Raw genomic sequence first — 20,224 nt, 5'->3', positions numbered from 1 at the left:
TCCATCCTCTGCGGTCGTCGCGCGTGCACGACCAGAGCGAGCACGCCCTCGCCCTCACCCGGATCCACCGACCTGATCCTCCTCTCGGCTCCCCTTCCGTTCTCTCCCCTCACCGCGCACAGATCATCGCCCACGATGCCCTCTCGGCCCTCATCAACCTTTCGAGCACGCTCGACGTCGTCCTGCGCCTCCACAAGCTCCCGGGCTTCGTCACGGGCCTTGTCCGCATGATCATCGTGCGTCCCCTCTCGCTTCCCCCCCCCTCTCGTCGCCTACGTGCCCTCACTCACCTGCACCCGGCGCACCCGCACTCGCAGGACGAGAAGGCGCTCCTCGCCGACCTCGCGTGCATGCTCCTGTCCAACATGAGCAAGCTCGACGCCGTCGCGCGCCAGATCCTCGCCCTCCGCGTCCCGTTCACCATCGTCACGTCCGAGCCGTCACCCGCGCCCGAGGGCGCCTCCGACGACAACGTGCACGAGGACGCGCCGGCGGCCAAGATGGCCAAGCTCGAGACGGCGACCGAGGAGATTGCGGCGCTCGACTTGCTCCTCGAGGTGTTCCTCAAGGGCGAGGGCAAGAAGTACAACCCGAACGCCAACTACGACTTTCTCGCGTCCGTCTTTGCCAACGTCTCGCTCGTGCGTCGCCTTTCCCTCTCTGTATCTCCCTCGAGTCTAGCCTGACCCTCGCTTCTTGGTCGCCCCGCAGCTGCCTCAAGGCCGTGCCTTCCTCCTCGCGACGCCTGACCGCACGATCGAGCCGCCACTGGCCAAGCTCATCTCGTTCACCGAGCACCCGTCCACGATCCGGCGGGGCGGCGTCGCGTCCACTATCAAGTGCGCTCGCGCCCCTTCCCTCTCTTCCTCTAGCCTTTCGTCGACTGCCCTTGCCCAGAGCCCTGACTTTTGGAGGCCTCTTGCAGGAACGCGGCGTTCGAGAAGGCCGGGCACACGCGCCTCGTAGCCTCGTCCAACGACGGGCCGGCCGAGGAGGGCTGCATCGACCTCCTCGTGCAGCTCCTCCTCCCCTTGTGCGGCAACGAGGAGTTCGACATCGACGTGCGCCCCCTCTCTCCCTTTCGTGTCTCTTTCTCGTCTCGTCCTTGCAGCCCCTGACCTTTGCTCCCCGCCACCAGGTCCTCGACGAGCTCCCCGCCGAGCTGCAGCTCCTGCCGACCACGAAGGAGCGCGAGCCCGACGCCCAGATCCGCACCATCCTCGTCGAGACGCTCGTCCTGCTCGCGACGGGCAGGCACAACCGCGAGTCGATGCGCAAGCGCGGCGTGTACCCGGTCATCAAGGAGGCGCACGCCAAGGAGGCGGTCCCGTCGGTGCGTCCTGGCCTTCTCTCTCTGGCTCTCTTTCCTGCGCCGGTCTCCCCTCTCGATCATGACTGACTCTCGTCCTCGTACTTGCGCACGCAGGTCAAGGAGCCAATGGTCCGGCTCGTCAACCTCCTCATGCGCGACGAGGGTCTCGACACGGCGGTCGAGGAGCTCGACGCGCCCACGCCCTCGGACGCGCTCCCGCCCGCGCCCTCGTGGACCGCCGACACGCCCTCGGCCCCGTCTGGCACGGGCACGTCTTTCGTCGGCGCGTCGGGCGAGACGGTGAGCGCGCCGGTCGAGGGCCCGAGGGGCGCTCAGCCGGGCGCGCCCGCGCTCGGGACGGGCGACGACCAGCCGTTCGTGCACAACAATGTGCCGCTGAGCCGGATGCAGCCCGAGGAGGACGAGGACGAGATGCTGCTCGAGGTGTGAGGGGCTCGAGCGTGCTGCGGCGAGACGAGCGGAGGAGGGGTTTTCTCTCGAGTGCGCAACGCCGATAGAGTTGCGCCGCCATGCGAGTCTCTCTCTCGAGCGGTCCCGAGAGTGAAAGCGAGATGTCCATTGCGCAAGGCCGTCGCGAGAGCTAGGGACTCAGTAGTGCGGCCAGATCCCTCGGCTCGCAATCTCTCCCACGTGCCCGTCCGGGTCGGCAAAGTAAACGCTCTTGCCTCCCGCGGGCCACGTGACGCGGCCCGTCACCTCGACGCCGCCGCGCTCGAGCTCGTCGCCCCACGCGTCGACGTCGTCCGGCCGGTCGACGGCGAGCGCAAAGTGCGTCTTGAGCGCCGGCGGGTCGTCGATGCCTGGTGGGCCGTGCCCCGGGATGACGCTGCCCGAGGGGAGCACGCTGTCGGACGAGGTGAGGCCGCGCTGGAAGAGGAGGAGGGTCGTGTGGCCGAGCGAGAAGCCGGCCATCCTCGAGTTGGACAGGTACGGCGTGCCGAGGCGCAGCGTGTTCGAGTAGAAGGCGACCGAGGTGGGAAGGTGACGGGCGTCTGCTCGGCGTGCGGGTCAACTCCCGGCGCCACGACGAGAGCGCGAGGAGGAAGGGAGAGGGAGGCGAAGCGACGCACAGAGACACAGCTCGAGGACGTGCGAGATCTTGGGCAGGGACGTCTGCGCGGCCTCGAGTGTCAGTATGGCTCGCTGTCGACGGTCGACAGAAGGACGGACCATGTGTGGAGCGTTGACGGCAGGGCGAGAGGTAGAAGAGCTGCGAGAGGAGGGGGCGTGCACGACGAGAGGGAGTCAGCTCAGGGCTCGCATCTGACACGACCGGCTGACTGAGCAGAGTCCAGTGTGGCTGCGCGAGCTTGAACGCCCTCGCGGCCGAGGCGAGACGAGGAGCGCGAGGACGAACCCTCCAAGGTGGGGGACAGAGAGACTCACGAGGCGAGGACAGCGCGCAGCGGTGCGGGACGAGGACGCAGGCGTCGGTCGGTGCAAGTGGAAGCTCTTGGGCGTGCTTGAGCCTGATGCAAGTGTAGCGGGTCAAGCGGTGCAGCCTCGTCTCACGTCGGCTCGCTCGAGGCTCTCGTCCTCGGAGCTCACGACGACCATGGCGCGCTCGCCGAGCCCAGACGGCCACTCGCAGCGCTCCCACCACTCGTCCTCGCGCAACGAGCACCGCCGGCCGGACCCGCGCGACGGCCCCTCGTCCTCCTCGCGCCCCCATCCTGATGAGCGCGACCGCGACCACCACCGCTCGTCCAGGCGCGACCGCGACGACCGCGACCGGGCCAAGGACCGCGACCGCAGCACCAGCAGGTCTCGCACCGCCCGCGACCGCTCTCGTTCGCCCTCTCGCCGCAAGGACCGCGACGACGACGACCGCTCGTCGCGCCACCACCACCACTCCTCGCGGCGCCGCACGCGCTCGCCCAGCCCCTCGGGCTCCGACACCGACCGCTCCAGGTCCCGCTCGAGGTCGCGCGACCGCCATGGCGAGAGGCGGCACCGCAGCAGTCGCAGGAGGAGGTCTCGCTCGCGGTCGCCGAGGGACAGGGACGACAAGGAGCGCAGGCGCAGGCGCGAGGAGAAGAAGGAGCGCAGGGCAAAGGTGCGTCCACCGCTCTCTCTTTCTCTCTCTCTGGGTGGGACAGCTCGTCGAACTGTGCCGGCTCACCTCCCTCTCGCCCCGCCCGCAGCGCGAGGAGAAGAAGCGCGCCAAGAAGGGCCTCCAGACGGTCAACTGGGGCGCGCACGGCATCCTGACCGAGGCCGACCGGTACAACAAGGCCGACGAGTTCCACGCCTGGCTCATCGGCGAGAAGACGATCAACCCCGAGACGCTCTCCAAGGCCAAGGAGAAGGAGATCTTTTTGCAGTTCATGGAGGTGCGTCTCGACATCCCTCCTTTCCCCCCATAGATGTCGTGAACCAGGCGGTGGGTCGGGAGGACGAGCCGAAGGAGCGCACCCTGAGCCTCTTTGTCCCGGCCTCTTCGCCCTCGCCGCTGCAGGACTACAACACGTGCACGCTCCCGCACGACAAGTACTACGACATCGGCAAGTGGGAGAAGCAGATGGCGGCGGTGCGCATGGGCGAGACGGTCGAGAAGAGCGACGCGTACGACTGGCGCAAGGACGAGGAATGTGCGTCGGCGGTCTCGCTCTCCCTCTCTCGGCGCGACGTGGCCCCTCGCTTCGAGAGGGCACGACGCGCTGCGCATGAGACCGCGGATCCTGACGCTTTGCGCCCTCCCACGCTCGCAGCCGCACGCGCCTCGTACCGGCGCGCGGCGACGACCAAGGCCAACAGCGCCGCCGACCAGCTCATGGACCAGGGCCGCCTCGAGGAGCTGCGCCGCCTCCAGACCGAGCGCATCGTCAAGGAGAAGAGCCAGCGCCTCGGCATCGAGGTGAGCGACAAACTCGGCGTCCGACTCGAGAGCAAGATGCGCTACTGAGTGCGAGCGAGCGACTGGCGGCGAGGCGTGCAATCGAATTCGTCTGCCAGCCCTTTGAGTGAGCAGAGATGATGAGCGAGAGAGCCTGCGTGTCTCGTGCAACCCACAGAAGGAGCGAGAGCGGAAAGGGAAGCGCAAGCTCTCGGGCTCGAGCCTCTCTCGGTCGCCTTTGCTCTAGTCGCGGCACAGCGAGTTGCAGACAAGAATGAATCCTCCTCGACTAGCTCGAGTCCCGCGCCCTGCCCTGCCCACGCACCCGTCACCCGCCCTCTTCGTCCGTCGACTCGTCGAGGGGCCTTCATTTTATTGTTCAAACATGAGAGCTTAGTACGTGAAACATGAGAGCTTAGTACGTTAGCCATGAGAGCTTAGTACGTTAGATGCCGTAGCTCGAGTTCGAGCGCCTCTCCCGCCCGTAAGGCCGGGCGCGTCGTCGTCGTCGTCGTCGTCGTCGTCGCCGTCGCCGCTCGAGCCCGTCGACGACGAGGCGCCCGAGTCGGTCGCCGAGCCCGGTTCGTCGAGCTGCAGGACGAGGTCGAGCCGTCGCAGGCGCTCCTGGAGCCCGGTCTCGGTCTCGCGGTGCAGGCTCGCGCGGTCGACGCCTCGCCGCCGCTCGTTCCCGTCCCGGCCCTCGGCGTCGCTGCCGCTCGCGTCACTCGTCGCCGCCCGTCGTGCCGCCCGTCTCTCTCGTCTCGCTCGTCGTGCGGCCCGCCTCGCGTCGTGCTCCCTCTGCGCCAGCTCGCTCGCCGCCTCGCTCCCCCACGCGTCGGGCACCTTGGCCGCGCGCATGAGCGCCGCACTCGCCTCGACGCCGACCACGACCGGGCTCGCGAGCTCGCGAGCCCAGAGCTCGACGGGGACGTCGCGCAACGGGAGCGCGCTCGGCTCGAGGCCGGGGCGGTACCGCCGCTCGTCCCGCACCGGGTCGAGGAAGGCGATGTCGTCGCCGACGTGCGGGCAGTCGGGCAGGTCGGGGATGACGTGCGCCCAGTAGTCCTCCGACGACTCGACGAACCCGGTCGTACGCTCTCGACGACGAGGCGAGACGTTGGCGGCGAGGATGATGCTCGCGCTCGAGGTCGTCGAGGACGCGCGCGCGATGCCCAGCTCGGGGCTGCCTGCGGGCTCCGACGAGCGCGCCCTGCTCGAAGGGTCGAAGCGAACGTGCGGGAGGATGACGGGGAGAGAGGGCGTGTACGAGACAATGTCGGCGAGGCAAGTCGGGTTGACGAACTTGGGCAGGGAGGGAGGGGTCGGCGGGCGTCGACAGGTATGCCGGTCGGCAAGGAGCTGTTGCTCTACTCGCCGGCGGTGAGACGAGGAGGTGTGGGTGTTGCGGGAGCGGGTAGGCGAGGGCGCAGGGTTCGGGACGGGCGGCGGCGCCTGTGGAGGACAGCGAGTCAGCGCACAGGGTAAGGACGGGCAAGACCGAAGATGGAGGGGACGGACCATGGGGTTGTCAACCTCGGCAAGGTGCGAGACACCGTTGGGCGCAGGTTTGGACGCGCCTGGGGCGGCCGCGAGTACTGGTCCAATGACGGCGCCCGAGAGCGCGCCAGCCGCGCTCTGCTGCGCAGCCGACTCGCCGCTCGTCACGACAGCTTTGCCATCTTGATCGACTCGTGCTTCTTGAGGAGCAGACGTAGACACCTCGGCGTGGATCTGTGCGTCGGTCGTCAGTTCCGTAAACCTCCTGCTCGACGACGCAGAGAGAGAGAGAGCGCGACGAGCGCACCTTGACGGTGGGCTCGGACGACGTGTCGACAGATCGAGTGACGGTCGGCATGAGCGGCGGCGACGGCGGGTGCGCAGGCGAGTCGTGACCTCGGGGCTGCTCGTCGACGCTCGAGTCGGGCCCGCGCACTCGCTTCTGAGCGGCGGGCGTTTCGGTCGAGTGGGCGCGCTTGCGGATGGGCGTGTCGAACTCCTCGATGGCGGGGCGCAGGAGCGGTAGAGGGTTCGGGTATGGCGAGAGCGAGGCGGGGCCGGTCCGAGGAACTTGAGCGGGCGAGCGGCGGACGAGGACGGCCTTGAGCGGGGGCTTGCGCGCCAACACAGGCGACGCCTTGACGAGCGTCTCGAAGTCGGAGCCCTCGTCGTGGTCGCGGCGGTGGTCATCGTCGTCCGAGTCGGTGAGGGTGAGGTCGACGACGGTGCGCTGCGGTTCGGGAGCGGGTGAGCGCCTGTGCACCACCACCATGAGCAGTGTTCTGAAAGTGGCGGGTGCTCACCTTGCGTCCTGGCCCTTGGTCCTGCCCGTTGCGCCGACTCGTCCCCACCTCGAGCTCGTCGCCCGGCCCTCTCGAGCTGCCCACCATCTGCTGAGGCGACCTCGACGGGTGCTGTACGGGTGCTGCCACCATCTAGGGCGGTCTCGGCAAAGTTGCTGCGCCGTTGCGGGTGGTGCGGCGGGGGTGGACCGAAAGATAGATGAGACGGCGAAGTTGGTCGAGGGCAGGCGGGCCGGCGTGGGTCGCTCGAGCGCGTGTTGCAATGCGCGAGCTCGGCACGTTGCGCGCTTTGACGCGCGAGAACGCCCGCGTCAGGCAGCAGGGCGAGAGGCGAGGTGTCGAGGTTGGACGAGCTGTCGAAGCCAAGTCTGCTCTTGCTCGAGGGCAACTCTTGAGGCGCTCGCTCGACTCTCTCGGTCTCTGCAGGACTCTCAACAAGCGATCGCAGAATAGACTGTGACGGCAGTTGCAGGGATAGAAGGACGAATGGCCTCAGATGAGCTTGCGCAGGAACCCCTTCTTCTTAATCTTGCCGCCGCTCGCGCTCGCCCCACCGCTGCTCGGGCTCCCGTTCGCGCTCGTTGGGGCCGAACTCGCACTCGCCGTCGGCGTCAAGCCCTGCGACGACGGTGCGCGGCCCGTCAGGCTCGACGCGATCGACGACGGGCGCCGGCTCGCCTCGGGCGCAGCCTGCGGCGGTGCAGCGGCGACGGGCGGTGGCGGCGCGACGACCTTGACGTAGTACCGCCGGTCGAGCGCCTCCTGCGGGATGCCCGGCGCTCGAGGCGGCAACGGCTTGCCCTTGTTGGGCGCAAAGCCCTTGTCGGTGTGGGCCGAGCCGCCGCGCTCGAGGCTCGACAAGTCGGCGACGAACTGGTGCGGCGTGACGAGGTGCGTCGTGCCGAGAAAGATGTCCTTCTGCGCCGCCTCGGACAGCTTGTACACGCTGCGCACCTCGGAAAAGGTGGCGCCGCCGGCGACAAAGACGAGCACGCGCTGCTTGGGCGCGTCGACGGCCCGCTTGGCCTTCTGGCTCGTCCACTGCGGCCGTGCGCTCCGAAGCGAGCCCGTCGACGGCGGCGCGTTGGCCGCAGGCGAGGCGGACGAGCGCGACAGGGTCGACGACGAGCCGACCGGCGCGTCGCGGACGTACGGGAAGATCGAGTGGTCGAGCTTGCCCGCAAAGTGCTCCTCGAGCATGTACCGCAGCTGAGGCTGGTACCGCGAGATGTCGTACGAGTCGTCCTCCTCGCGCTGCTTGAACAGGGCCTTGCGCTTCTTGCCCGAGTCCTGCAAGGCGACGACGATGAGCGTCAGTCACACGACGGGGGCGAGTGCGGACGAGGGAGAGGAAGTGGAGCGGACCTTGTCGACATTGACGCCGAGGTGCTTGAGGTTGTCGATGGCGTCCATCTCGTGCAGGGCGAGCCGAGCATGCTGATACAGGCGCTTCTTGTCGCCCTCGGGTACGCCGTCGCGGTGCATGATGTACAGGGCGATGATGCGCAGCTTGTCGGTCGAGCTAGAGGTGTACGAAGGCGCGAGGGTGAGCTCGACGACGCAGGGAAGGAGAGACGGAGGGAGGGACGAGGGCGGGCGCACCTGACGGAACGATCGCTCAGCAACGGCACCATCTCCTCGACGAGCGTCTTGGGCGTCTTGCCCTCGGGCGTCACGCCCGTTGCGCAGCACTGCAGAACGCGCGAGAGTGTCAATACGTGGTCGACCTGCTCGGCCTTCTCAATCGAGGCGAGGTGGGCGCACCTGCTCCACGTTGGCGCTCGCCGGCAGCTTCTTCTTGTCGAACAGCGTCATGCACTTCTCGGCCATCGTGAGGTGGAGCGAAAGCTGTGGGGAAGAGATCGAGAGTGAGTTCGGGTTCCGGTTTGAGATGGGGGGGGGTGCGAGAGCGAGAGGGACGCACCTTCTCCTTGACCTCGCGCATCTGCGGCAGGCTCGCGAGCATGTCCTTCATGTCGTTGATGCTCGTGCTGCGAGATGAGAGGGGTGAGGTCAGTCGCTGTCCTCCGCAGAAGGGGCTCGAGCGAAGAGGGAAAGGGAGAGACGCACCTCGTCCCGCCGTAGGTCCCGCCGTGCTCGCCAGCGTACGACCGGAAGTCGGCGATGAGCTTGTCGAGCGCGTCCTTCATGTGCATGTGCCGCACCTCGCACCACACCTTGTCGTCGTCCGAGAGGACCGCCTCGCGCTCCTCCTCCTGCCCCTGCTCGTTCGTGAAGATGTAGCTGCGGCGGGTTGGGCGCGTCAGGTCCCACTCGAGAGGAAGGAAGAGGAAGGAGAGAGATGGGGGCGCACCGGTACCGCTGCCCGTCCTGGACGTCGAGCAGGTCGTTGCACATGGCCTGGTACGTAAACTCGTGCAGGAACGGCGCGTTGAGGTCCATCGAGCGGTCCGTGATGAAGAGCACACCGCGTGGTCGTGGCGGGTCCGAGACGGGCTGCGATCGGCGCAGCGTCAGTCTCGAAAGGGAGGGAGGAAGAAGGGGGACGAGGACGGACCGGAAAGTTGCTGTTGTCCCGAGCGTAGGCGTCGATCTCGGCCTGCACTCGGTCTGCGAGACGTTTCCCTATGGGCTCGCCGACGGTCGCACCAGGGCCGAGGATGTGGTGGAAGCCAGAGGGAGGGTGGTAGTACCGGATGAGCGGGTACTCGCCGAGCGTCGCGAGGACGTTGACGATCTGCGGGCCGCTCGAGCTCGGTCAGGATCGTCCTCGCCAACTGACTGAGGTCGAGAGGGACGCACAGAGCGAGACATCCAGCCAATGTCGTCCTCCCACCGAGCGATGGCGTGGTCGGGCTGCTGATCCGGCGGGCCGTACAGGGTCTGGAAGTTGTGCGGCGTGCGGAGCGAGAACACCCTTGGCTCGAGAGCTGCGCGGATGAGGCATGTCAGATCGCGTCGTGAGAGGGAAGGCGTGAGGAGGAGAGCGAGGGCGCACCGTGAAAGTTGATGTACAGCTCCTTGAGGCCCTGGAGGTACTCCTCGGGCAGGCTGTCGGTCAGTCGCCCGACGAGCGCGTCGTTGATGCCTGCGACAAAGGCCTGAGCGTAAGGACACGCTCACCGAGGGCGAAAGAGAGAAGGGGACGCACCCTCCATGAAGTTGACGTAGGCCGCCGCGTACCGAGGTGGCTCTTGAGGTCCGGGAGCCTGCTTCTTCGAGCTCTTGCCAGGCGCAGGTGGCGGTGTCGGGTTGTGGTCACGCAGTACGAGGTCGACGTTCTGCGTCGTTGGCATGAGGAGGTAGACGGCGGCGAGTCGAGGCTGAGGCTGGCGGTGCGAGGTGATGAGGTCGACCTCTGCAGGGAGGCAAACACATGGTCAGCGTTGCTCAGGTCGCAGAACTACCCGTTGCGCTCTCTCGTCGGCCTGCTCGGGCCAGCGAGGGAGAGGAAAGGGAAGGCGGACGAGTGACGCGACGCACGCTGAATCCCCTCCTCGAGAACGTCGTACGTCGACAGGACCGACTGGAGCATGTGCTGGGTGTGCTGGTCGACGACGAGGACCTTCCATCGCGCAGGCACGGCCCGGATCGTGTCGAGGTAGCCTGCGAGAGGTGCGGGCAGCCGAGATGTGGAGCGGACGGTGAGCGCGAGGACACAGGGGACGGGGCGGGACAGGAAGAGGGTGGACGCACGTTGTCGGATGAGCTGGATGAGGCTGGCCATGACCGCGGTCGGCTCGCGGGCTGAAGAGGGCGAGGGAGCAAGCGACCTCTCCGCACGGCGACTCCAGTCGGGAGGTGCCAAACTCGCTCGCTCTCGCTCTCGTGCAGGGTGTGACCTGGGGCTCTCGACTTGCACACGTTCCACTGCCGAGAGCCGAGCTGCAGCAGCGAGAACGGGAGCGGTGCTCGCCATGGCCTCTCCTCTCGGCCTCGCTCGTCTCGCCGCGCCAAACCCGAGCCGACGTGTCGCCTGAGAAAGACTAGCGATGGCAAGTAGAGGGGAGGGGCTGCGACTCGAAGACCGGCTACAAGTCGCCCCCGATGGGCGCGTTGAAACAGAGGCTGAAGGCGCGGTCGCCGTCGGCGACGATGATGCCGTTGCGGGACCCGGCCTGCGACGGCGGCGGCGGTGACGGGCGACCGTACGGCGAGCCGTACCGCGACGAGAGCGAGCCCGACTGGTGGTACGACGCGGCCGAGCTCGACGCCGACGGCGGCGAGTCGGCAAAGAGGCACTTGATGTTGTTGCCCGGGATGATCTGCATGAGCGAGCCCGACTCGACGTGCCGCACCTCGATAAAGGTCGGTTCGAATGCGAGCACATAAGGGTAGTGCAGCGCTGCGAGGCGGACGAGTCAGTCGAGGTCGACGAGAGAGAGAGAGAGAGAGCGAGAGAGGACGCACCGAAAGACGTCGGGAACCCCTCCCACTGGATGATCCAGTTCGACTTTGCGCGCCAGCCGTTCTTGTTGACGTAGAAGGCAAACTCTGCAGGGCCGGCGAGGGGCGTCAGGGGCCATGCGAGAGAGAGGTCGAGGAGGAAACGAGGAGGACGCACCGTCGTAGCACAGGAGAAAGTCGCCGTCGATGCGGTAGATGGCGATCGGCTTGGCGTTCTCGCGCTTCTGGACAAAGTCGAGGCTTGAGTCGGCCGGGTCGAGGAGGCCTTGCGTGTCGAGCGTCTCGAGGTCGACAATCTCGAACCCTTTGGTGCAGCCGACGCAGAGTTTCGACTTGAGGAAGTGCACCGACGACGACTCGGTCGGGATGTAGAACTCCTGCTCGAGGCCAATAGGGTCGGTGAGGTGACCGCGAGCGGGTCGAGGGTAGAGAGAAGGAGGAGGAGGATGCGCACCTTGAAGACACGCAAGCTCTCGTTGCTCCCCTGCAGGAACTTGCGGATCGCCGGCTGCTTCTTGCCCCGGGGCACGTCGACCGGCTCGAGCGTCTTGATCGTGCTCGACACGCTCCCGCTCTTGACGACGCACACGAGCGTGCGGCCGAGGCACTGGCCGGCCTTGAAGAAGGTCGCGTTGGCCGAGATCTTGCGCGCGCGCTTGGCGGCGCCGACGGCGTCGCCCGGGTCGAGGTGGTCGACAAAGAAGGTCTGGACGGCCTTGTCGGCGAGGACGATGAGGATGCCCTGCTCCTCGAGCACGTCGACCTGCGTCACGCTCGGGACCGAGATGACCTTGACCGGCACCTTGTTCTTGTCGCGCAGGTCCGACAGGTAGACGCCGTTGTCGGTGCCGTACACCATGCGGTTGCCGTGGTCTGCGAGGAAGAGGGAGGGGAGCGAGGTCAGTCCTGGCGCCCTCTCTCTCTCGAGCTCGACGAGGGGGAAAAGGGGGACCGTGGACGCACCGAAAGGCGCCGCGCAGGTGAGGCGGTTCGTGCCGACAAAGTAGCCCGCACTGAGCGGCAGCGTCTCGAAGACGAGGCTGCGCTCGCGCAACTCGTTCTGGCGCTCCTCGATCTTGTCGAGCCACTTCTTGCGCGTCGTCCACGTCGACGCCCACAGCGTGATCTGGTACCCTCGTCGGCCGAGGTGGATGAACGTGACAGCGAAGCCCTGCTTGTTCTTGTCGGCGCCGGGCGGTGGCAAGGACGCGCTCGCCGAGACCGACTTGCCCGACGAGCCGCGCGCCATGAGCGAGCGAGGGCGAACGACGCCGCCTCGTGCTGTTGCGGCATCGTCGACAGGTGCGACGACGAGAAGTTCGAGCGGGATGGGCTGCAGGAGGGGAAGCTGCGTCAGGTCGGGCTCGAGGCGAGAGAGGGCGATGGAGAGAAAAGGGGTGGGGGCGCACCTTGCGGTAGACCTTGTACTGCTCGTTCTTGCTCTTCTGCTTGACCATGAGGATGGCGTGGTCGAACAGGAAGACCTGGAGCTCGGCGCTCTCGCTCTGGGTCCCGCCGCGCTTCTTGAGCGGGCCCTTGAAGATGAGCTCGCGCTCCTCGTCGCGCAGTCGCAGGTCCTGCGTCGGGCGCATCTGCGTCAGGGCCGTCTCTCATGAAGAGCAAGAGGGAACGAGGGGACGTACGACAGCCTCGCCGTTTTTGAAGACGAGCTGCTGGTCGAGCTGCGCGAGGTTGAACCGGTTCTCGCTCTTGCCCGTCTCGACGTTGACCTTGGCGAGGAACTCGCGGATGAGCTTGATGACCTTGGGGATGGCGACCTTGTCCGGGTTGTCGTCGGCCGTCTGCTTGAGCGTCGCCTCGAGGAGGAGCGGGTACCGGGCGAGGCGCGTCGTCGGCTTGGTCAGGTAGCCGTTGAGCTCGAGCTTGCGCGACTCGGGCAGGCGCTCGGTTTCCTGCGGCAGGAGGAGCATGTCAGTCCGGGGCCTGAACGAGGACGGGAAGGAGGAGGAGGACAGAGGGGGAGAGGCGGACGCACGTCGACAAACTTGGCGAACGCCGGGTTGCTGCCCTTCTCCTTCTCGAACTCGTACTTGCCGTACAGCTGGTGCGCGCCATACTTGACGTAAGGCGCAAAGTGCGGCACAAAGTCGAGGAAGATGTCGCCGATGTGGTCGACGACGTGGGCCTGCTTGGCGCGCTTGTTGAGCAGGTCGACGAGGCGCACGTTGACGGCGTAGATCTCGAGCACGTTCCAGAAGACCTGCGTGACAAAGTCTTCTCGTCGCGCCTCAGGGATGATGTTGGACGACCGCAGAGGCTTGATCCAGAACTGTGTGCGCCGGGAGGGGAAGGAGAGTGAGCGCTCGGGCCTCGGGTGACGACGACGACGACGACGACGAGGAGGAGGAGCGAGATAGACGAGGACGCACGTCGCGCAGGTACTCGAGGTCGCGCACAAAGTCGCGCTCGGTGTAGAAGACCTCGTTGATGCACTCCTGGCGCTTCTTCTCCGAGTCGCTCGTCGCGTCGATGACCTCCTGCGGCACCGAGTGGATCCACAGCGAGCCGGGCTCCTGCGCACGCGTCGCCGGAGCAAGTCAGTACGGCGCACTCTACGAGAGAGAGGCACGGACAGAGGAGAGGGAGAGGAGGACGCACCCTGAGCTCAACCAAGCTGTCGAGCGATGCGCTGCGCTTGAGCTTGCCGACGTCCTCGAGGCCGCCGCTCAGGCCCTCGCGCTTGAGGTTGAGCCTCGCCTGCTGCTCGAGTCGCCTCGGGCACGCGATCGAGTAGCACAGGCGGTCGCGCGTGCAGGTCGGCGAGTAGCAGTCGGTCAAGAGGGTGAAGACGCCGCTCGGCAACGGCGAGTCGTCCTCGTCGGCGCCGTCGCCGCCCATGCCCGTCCCGGCCACCGTCTGCGTCGTCGCGGCCGATGACCGCCTCGCGTCGTACGGCGACGCGCCGGCGCTCGAGCCGGGCTGGCGCGCGTGGGCCTGGGCGACGCCGACCGCCTGGGCGAGGGCGGCCGCCGAGTGCGGCGCGTGCGGGTGCTGCGCGACGCGCTGCTGGTCGCCCGGGACGAGGTCGTCCGAGCTGAGCTGGAACGAGCTTGCGAGGCGCGCCTTGAACTGGTAGATCTCGTTGGGCGAGTCGCGCAACCGGTGCGCGTACGTCACGTCGTGGAAGAACTTTTGCGCGTCGAGGGCCCGGCCGAGGAGGAGGGCCAGGTTGCGGTCCGACGTCTTGATGATGTAGGCGATGCGGTCGACGGCGTCGCGACCGTCGAACGCGTCCTGGTACACGAGGCCGTCCTTGATGCGCTCGGTCGGCGCGATGCGCTCGCGGAAGGCGGCGGCGACGCGCGACAGGAGTGCCGGGTACACGACGGGCGAGTGGCGCGGGACGAGGGCCGAGCCGGCGGCGGCACCCGAGCCCGACTGACCGCCGCCGACCGAGCTGTACGACGAGGGGCGGACCGACATGGCGAGCGACGGCTGCGACGACGAGAAGGCCGAGACGGGCGTCGGGACCACCGACGAGTCGAGACCGCGGTACAGGTCGGGGCGCTCGCCCGCCGAGAACGACAGGGCGCGGTCGGCCGGGTACAGCGGCGACACCTTGGGCTGCGTCGGCAGGACCCGCATCGACTCGGTCGATCTTCTAGACCCGAGCGCCGGGCTCGCCGACGTGAACGACGGCGCGTGGCCGCCGTACGAGTAGCCGAGCGAGGCGGTCGACTGGTTGAGCGGGAGGTAGGGCCGCGGCTCGACGGCTTGAGGCTGGTACAGGGAGCGCAGGTCGCTGTCGGCCGAGCTTCGTCGTGATCGGTCGTACGCGCTCGGGTTGTAGTCTGCGCCAGCAGAGGTGCGTCAGGCGGGCCGAACAGAAGGAGAAGAGGAAGGAAGGAAAGGGCCTGGGACGCACCGTACAGCGACACGGCCGAGCTGCTCGTGTCGAACCCGTCCGTCTCCTCCGAGTGCATTGCCGGCGACTTGCGCGACGCGGCGTACGCCGACGCGACCGTCGGCGTCTGCGACCCGCCGCCGGCCGACTGTCGCCGCGGCCAGTTGACGTCGGCGCCACCGCCGTCGTGCGCGTCGAACCCGCCGCCAAAGAAGTCGCCGTGCGTGCCCGACGGGATCTCGGGCAGTCGAGGCGGGCCGTAGCCGGCCACGGCGGGGATGGCGGCGCCCGTCGGCGGAAGTGGGGTGTGGGCCGGGCCGGCGGGCGAGCGTTTGGGCGACGAGATGGAGGCGGGCGTCGAGCCGTTGGAGCGGGTCGACTCGGGGTAGGTGGTGTAGGGCAGGGACGAGTTGGACGAGGTCGACGGGCGGGAGAAGAGCGAGGTCGAGGTCGAGGCGGTCGGCGGGCCGGACGACGCGCTCGCGGCGTAGCCCGGGCGGGGCGACGTGTACGAGCGCGCCAACGACGACGGGTACGCCGCGTCGGGGAGCTTGCCGAACTCGCTGTCGGTCGGGGCCGGGTAGTAGCCCTGGACGGAGGACGACGAGGGTGCGGGGGAAGGTGCGGCCGGCTGGGCCGACGGGTAGGTCGCGTGGTGGTAGGCCTGGGCGGTGCTGTACGAGCGCTGCGACGAGGCGGACGAGTAGGCGCTCGGGTGCGGGTGGCCCTGGGCGTACGAGTGGGCGTGCGGCGGCTGCGGCTGAGGCGGAGGAGGGGCCTGCTCGGGGAAGTAGCTCGAGCGGTGGCTCGACTGGGACCCGGCGCCCGGCGCGGCGCCAAAGTCGCTCGCGCGGTAGCTGCTCGAGGTCGTGGCGGGCCTCGCGAGGGGCGTCTGCTGGCCGCCGTAGTGGTGGGCGGTCGGGGTCGTCATGCCGAACTGGGCGTACGCCTGCGGGTGCGCATGCTGCTGGTGCTGGGGCGGGGGCGGGGCGTACTGCGGCTGCTGCTGCTGCTGGTAGTAGTGCTGCTGCGGGTGGTACGCAGGCTGGCCCTGGCCCTGGTGCGGGTGCTGGGGCGGGTGCGCGTAGCCGTGGGCGGAGGCGGGCGAAGGGCGGGTCGTGGCCTGGGCTGGCGGGCGCGGCTGGACGGGAGCAGTAGGGCGTCGGAACAGCTCGTCGTACGCCTGCTGCTGCCGCGAGCCTGGCCCCGGCATGGCCCCGGGTGCGGTGTGTCGAGGAAGAGCGAGCGACGTTGGTCGAGAGGCGGTTCGTCGCGACGACCGCGGGCCAGCTCTCGTCTCAAGCTCGTGGGACTGTGGCAGCAGCTTCTCCGTCACCTTGACAAGCTCTACCACACGCTGCACCACTCGCAAAGGCGCCTCGAGCGGCCGCTGCAGCAAAGTGCGAGACACTTGCTGGTGGCCGGCCACCTCGAGCAACACGAGCCGGTCGCACTGCTCGCTCGTCCTCCCACCGCTCAGTCCAGCAGAGCTCGCTCGAGTCGCACTCTCCGGTGAGCATCGGTGCCCCTCTGCATCGTGCGCGGCGCACCTTGCAGTACCGCCGCGACCTCCTCCCGCCGACCTGCGTTGGCTTTCACGCGCGCACGCGCTGACCCTCCTCGTCCTGCCCTACCCTCGCCGTCCTTTGCGCATCGTGCAGCTCCCAGGTGTGCCTCACTCTCGCTCCGACTCGACCCTGTTCGTGCGCTCACTGTCCCGCGCCTACAGCCTCGTCCACACAAGCCTCGACCTTCCGACCATGCTCTCCCGCATCGCCCAGCGCACCCAGCGCACCCTCTCGCGCACCGCCACTTCGGCCGTCGCATCCGGCAGCCGCGCTTATGCCTCGGACGCAGGCTACACCGGCGGGCCCACGTTCGAGTTGACCGAGGAGCAGGCGTCGATCCGCGAGCTCGCGAGGCAGTTCACCGTGCGTCCCCTCCGTCTTTGTCGGCAATGTCGCCGTACGACCGACCTGACCCTGTCGGGCAACGCGCGCAGGAGAACGAGATCATCCCGGTCGCGGCAGAGCACGACCGCACCATGAAGGTGCGCCACTTGCGCGTCCTCTTCTCTCCCCTCTCGCGCTCGTACCGACCCTTCTCGCTCGTGCAGTACCCGTGGGAGGTCATCAAGAAGGCGCACGCCGAGGGCCTGCTCAACGTCCACGTTCCGGAGGAGGTGCGTCCGCTGTGTCTCTCGCGCCGAAAAGCGCTGCGTTCGACGCGGTGCTTGTCGTTCTCGTCGGGAGCAAAAAGCTCACGCATGTATGCCTCCCGCAGTACGGCGGTGCCGGCCTCTCGGTCATGTCGTCGTCGCTCGTCTCGGAGGAGCTCGCGTACGGCTGCACGGGCATTCAGACGGGTGCGCTCCCTCTCTCTCTCTTCTCCCTCGTCCTCTCACTTTCTCGCGTACCCCGAACTGACCTTCTCTCGTCCACCTTCGCAGCCATCGAGGCAAACGGCCTCGCCTCGGCACCCGTCATCATCGGCGGCAACGACGCCCAGAAGCGCAAGTACCTCGGCCGGCTCACCGAGGAGCCGCTCATGTGCGCGTACGGTACGTCCCTCGTTCTCTCTCTACTCTGCCTCCCAGACTCGAGACACTGACGGCCGGAACGAGGGCGCAGGCGTGTCGGAGCCGGGCGCGGGTAGCGACGTCGCGTCGATTACGACCAAGGCGACGCTCGAGGGCGACAAGTACGTTATCAACGGCAGCAAGTGCTGGATCACGAACGGCGGGTACGTCCTCTCTCTCTTTCCTTCTCGACTTGCGAGCTTCGAGAACTGACTCTCGCTCGGTCCCCTTCCTTCCCTTCCTTCCTCGCAGCGTCGCGAACGTGCGCCCAGCTTTTCCCCTCTCGCGTCGCTCGACTCGAGACTGACATCCTGCATGGTCCCTTGCGCAGTGGTACTTTGTCCTCGCCAAGACGGACGCGGCGGGCAAGCCGCACAAGTCGCTCTCGGGCTTCATCGTCGACGCCGACACCCCGGGCATTACGTGCGTCCTGTACTCGCCCCTGCCTTTCCTGCCCATCACGACGACAGACTTACCCTCTCGACGTCCCGCAGCGTCGAGAACAAGCTCATCAACATGGGCCAGCGCTGCTCGGACACGCGCATCATCAACTTTGGTGCGTCCCTCTCTCTCTCCCTCTATCTGGCGCCCCGAGTCCCGCCTGCAGAATGTCGTCCTGACGCTCTCTCTGTCGCAGAAAACGTCGTCGTCCCCAAGGAGAACCTCCTCGGCAAGGAGGGTGACGGCTTCAAGGTGCGCCTCCTCTCCCCTCTCCCTCTTCCTCCTCGCCCTCCCTCGCTCACGCTCTCTTCGTCCCAGATCGCCATGGGCGCCTTCGACATCACGCGCCCGCTCGTCGCTTCGGGCGCCGTCGGCCTCGCGCAGCGCGCCCTCGCCGAGGCGGCCAAGTACGCCCACGACCGTGCGTCCTCTCGCTCGACCTTGCCTGTCGAGAACGTGTACTCATAACGTGCTGCGATGTGCAGGCAAGACGTTCGGCACCCCCATCATCCAGCACCAGGCGATCGGCACCCTGCTCGCCGAGATGGCCATCGGCGTCGAGAACTCGCGGTCCGTCCTCTCCCTCCCCTCTCTCCCTCTCCCTCTCCCTCTCCCTCTCGGCTCCCGACCGTACATGCCCTGACGCTCCTCTCGCTGCCCAGCAACGCCGTCTGGCGCGCCTCGTGCGCCAAGGACGCCAACGACCCTCGCACGACCTACCTCGCCTCGATCGCCAAGGCCTACGCCTCGCAGGTCGCCGTCTCGAACGCCGACAAGTGTGTCCAGATCTTTGGTGGTGCGGGCTACAACACTGGTGCGTCGTCGTGCTCCCCCTCTGTGTCGGGCGAGCGAGCTCTGAGCCTTGCACCTCGTCGTCAACAGAGTACCCCGCCGAGAAGCTCTTCAGGGTACGTCTCTTGCTCCCTTGTCCTCCTCAGGTGTCGCGAGCCTCGATGGCGCTCCTCGCGACCGGTCGGGGCAGCTGGACATAGCGAGATCGCCCCTTCGCGGCGTCCGGGACCGCCTTCGACCCCTCGAACCTCCCGGGACCTCCTACTGACCCCCCTACTTGCCCCGCGCATCCCGCTATCGAATAATAGGACTCGAAGATCTTCCAACTTTATGAAGGTGCGTTTTCTGAGCTCCTGGGGTCGTCGGGGAACTTGTACTGACCATCCCGAACGTCCGCAGGCACCACCCAGGTCCGCCCGGCCCTCCCTCTCGCCCCGACGCCTCTCGCACAGCCTCCTGACCCTCCCGACTCTCGCACGCAGATCCAGAACCTCATCATCTCGCGCGTCGTCGCCAACGACTACGCCTGAGCGTCCTCCGGCTCGTCGTCGGGGAGAAGGAGCTCTCGCCGGCCTGCTCTCGCGCCCCTCTCTCTCTCTTTCTACCCTGCATCACTCTCTGTGTCATCTCTGCCTTGTCGTGTCCTCGCAATCACAAACCCTTTGCACTGCGCTCTGGGCGTGCGCGAGAGCGAGAATCGCGAGAAAGCGAGCGAAGCGCGAGCGTAGGGTCTGTACGGCAACCAGCGCTGCACGCTCTCGCAGTCTCTCCTTCTCTGCGTGCCTCACACAGTGAGTCTGACCGAATGCTGTACTCGTTACACCCTCGCTTGCCGCCGTCGCGCCGACGAGCGAGATCGTTCCTCCCTCGCGCTCCCTCTCTCGAACGCCGCAGCTCCGCTCGCACTCACGAGCTGCCCTTGAGCTTAGCCTCCTGGAAGAGAACATGCCGACCGGCTGCGGGCGGGCGGGAATGGGCTGGATTAGCTTCGAGATCGGAGGCGCGCGGGGGGAGGACGACGAGCGGGAGGAGGCGCACCGATGGGGTCGAACTGTGGCGGCAAGGACGTGTCAGTATACTGGTGCGGCAGTGTACGGCGCAGGGAACGGACTGGGAGAGTGGGCGCACCTTCATGAAGGCGAGCTTCTTCTCGGCAGTCCTCGGGCGGCGAGCGATGTAGGCGAAGCCCGTGCCGACGCTGCGGGGTGCACAGGGATCTGTCAGAAGGGTACTGGAGCTGCACAGCGTCTGGCTGGGGCCGCTGGGCCGCTGTGAGGGCGGGAGGGCGACAGGAGCTGATGAGAAGCAACTCACGTCGAGAGGAGGCGGACGACGACCAATCTGCGCGGGGCGAGTGGGTCAGCAGGCTACTAGAGGGGCCTGGACAGGAGTGGACGCACCGAGACTTTGCCTTGGCCATGGTTGCGAGCCGGGACGAGCGAGAGCAGCATGCAGGCGGCGAGGAGGACTGGGTTGGCGCAGCTCTCCCGCCTCCCCTGGGTCGGGCGAGGCGCGCAGTACGCTCTACGTAGTTGTTGCAGGCTCCGGGCACCAGTCCAGGCCGCGCCCGAGAGAGTTGTTCCCGGCCTCTCCTCCTCGCGCCCGGTTCCTCTCGCAGCTGCCTCGCTTTGACTCTCCTGTGCGCGCTTTCTCGTCCCTCGGTGCGCGCTCAAAGGCTGAGTCGGAAGCATCGTTGCGCAGGCTGCCGAAG

General features: G+C 67.5%; 8 protein-coding genes across 8 annotated transcripts; 3 read left to right on the top strand and 5 right to left on the bottom strand.

The window, feature by feature from the left end:
* Positions 1–335: 335 nt before the first annotated feature.
* On the top strand, positions 336–1,474 carry RHOBADRAFT_22927 (uncharacterized protein; the record flags this gene model as incomplete). The annotated part of the gene is made up of 6 exons (XM_018412583.1): positions 336–425; positions 516–641; positions 712–839; positions 926–1,061; positions 1,139–1,333; positions 1,427–1,474. Coding segments are annotated over exons 1-6 (708 nt in total), but the record flags the coding sequence as incomplete, so codon positions are not given.
* A 447-nt stretch (positions 1,475–1,921) lies between these two features.
* Positions 1,922–2,890, bottom strand: RHOBADRAFT_31053 (uncharacterized protein; the record flags this gene model as incomplete). The annotated part of the gene is made up of 3 exons (XM_018412943.1): positions 1,922–2,325; positions 2,404–2,455; positions 2,888–2,890. 3 exons carry the CDS (start codon positions 2,888–2,890, stop codon positions 1,922–1,924), a joined length of 459 nt encoding a protein of 152 aa, XP_018274061.1.
* RHOBADRAFT_50534 (uncharacterized protein) lies at positions 2,889–4,290 on the top strand (the record flags this gene model as incomplete). Its single annotated transcript, XM_018415369.1, has 4 exons — positions 2,889–3,389; positions 3,478–3,666; positions 3,792–3,924; positions 4,045–4,290. 4 exons carry the CDS (start codon positions 2,889–2,891, stop codon positions 4,236–4,238), a joined length of 1,017 nt encoding a protein of 338 aa, XP_018274060.1. The 3' UTR covers positions 4,239–4,290.
* A 302-nt stretch (positions 4,291–4,592) lies between these two features.
* RHOBADRAFT_50533 (uncharacterized protein) lies at positions 4,593–6,601 on the bottom strand (the record flags this gene model as incomplete). Its single annotated transcript, XM_018415368.1, has 4 exons — positions 4,593–5,621; positions 5,688–5,900; positions 5,974–6,396; positions 6,470–6,601. 4 exons carry the CDS (start codon positions 6,599–6,601, stop codon positions 4,593–4,595), a joined length of 1,797 nt encoding a protein of 598 aa, XP_018274059.1.
* A 313-nt stretch (positions 6,602–6,914) lies between these two features.
* RHOBADRAFT_50532 (uncharacterized protein) lies at positions 6,915–10,157 on the bottom strand (the record flags this gene model as incomplete). Its single annotated transcript, XM_018415367.1, has 13 exons — positions 6,915–7,759; positions 7,835–7,991; positions 8,072–8,160; positions 8,234–8,317; positions 8,394–8,460; positions 8,540–8,713; positions 8,784–8,926; positions 8,988–9,167; positions 9,233–9,360; positions 9,429–9,518; positions 9,582–9,788; positions 9,914–10,036; positions 10,127–10,157. 13 exons carry the CDS (start codon positions 10,155–10,157, stop codon positions 6,962–6,964), a joined length of 2,271 nt encoding a protein of 756 aa, XP_018274058.1. The 3' UTR covers positions 6,915–6,961.
* Positions 10,158–10,403: 246 nt separating this feature from the next.
* On the bottom strand, positions 10,404–13,696 carry RHOBADRAFT_32613 (uncharacterized protein; the record flags this gene model as incomplete). The annotated part of the gene is made up of 10 exons (XM_018413044.1): positions 10,404–10,775; positions 10,841–10,924; positions 10,995–11,214; positions 11,292–11,710; positions 11,801–12,170; positions 12,247–12,414; positions 12,481–12,750; positions 12,834–13,127; positions 13,228–13,371; positions 13,457–13,696. 10 exons carry the CDS (start codon positions 13,694–13,696, stop codon positions 10,462–10,464), a joined length of 2,523 nt encoding a protein of 840 aa, XP_018274057.1. The 3' UTR covers positions 10,404–10,461.
* A 2,766-nt stretch (positions 13,697–16,462) lies between these two features.
* Positions 16,463–19,185, top strand: RHOBADRAFT_50530 (uncharacterized protein; the record flags this gene model as incomplete). The annotated part of the gene is made up of 17 exons (XM_018415366.1): positions 16,463–16,633; positions 16,705–16,752; positions 16,819–16,884; positions 16,986–17,067; positions 17,152–17,262; positions 17,333–17,444; positions 17,533–17,542; positions 17,612–17,703; positions 17,775–17,836; positions 17,918–17,973; positions 18,040–18,142; positions 18,207–18,291; positions 18,384–18,535; positions 18,604–18,629; positions 18,822–18,849; positions 18,960–18,963; positions 18,989–19,185. The coding sequence occupies 17 exons, from the start codon at positions 16,463–16,465 to the stop codon at positions 19,041–19,043; spliced, it is 1,263 nt and encodes a 420-aa protein (XP_018274056.1). The 3' UTR covers positions 19,044–19,185.
* Positions 19,186–19,306: 121 nt separating this feature from the next.
* Positions 19,307–19,944, bottom strand: RHOBADRAFT_64309 (uncharacterized protein). The gene is made up of 5 exons (XM_018418463.1): positions 19,914–19,944; positions 19,828–19,854; positions 19,642–19,711; positions 19,552–19,564; positions 19,307–19,469 (listed from the first exon to the last, which is right to left on the bottom strand). Exons 1-5 carry the CDS (start codon positions 19,931–19,933, stop codon positions 19,420–19,422), a joined length of 180 nt encoding a protein of 59 aa, XP_018274055.1. The 5' UTR covers positions 19,934–19,944; the 3' UTR covers positions 19,307–19,419.
* Between the last annotated feature and the right edge of the window lie 280 nt (positions 19,945–20,224).

The sequence above is a fragment of the Rhodotorula graminis genome, assembly GCF_001329695.1.
Source record: "Rhodotorula graminis WP1 unplaced genomic scaffold RHOBAscaffold_1, whole genome shotgun sequence".
NCBI classification, from domain to species: Eukaryota; Fungi; Basidiomycota; class Microbotryomycetes; order Sporidiobolales; family Sporidiobolaceae; genus Rhodotorula; species Rhodotorula graminis.
This window is presented reverse-complemented; position numbering and strand designations above follow the sequence as displayed.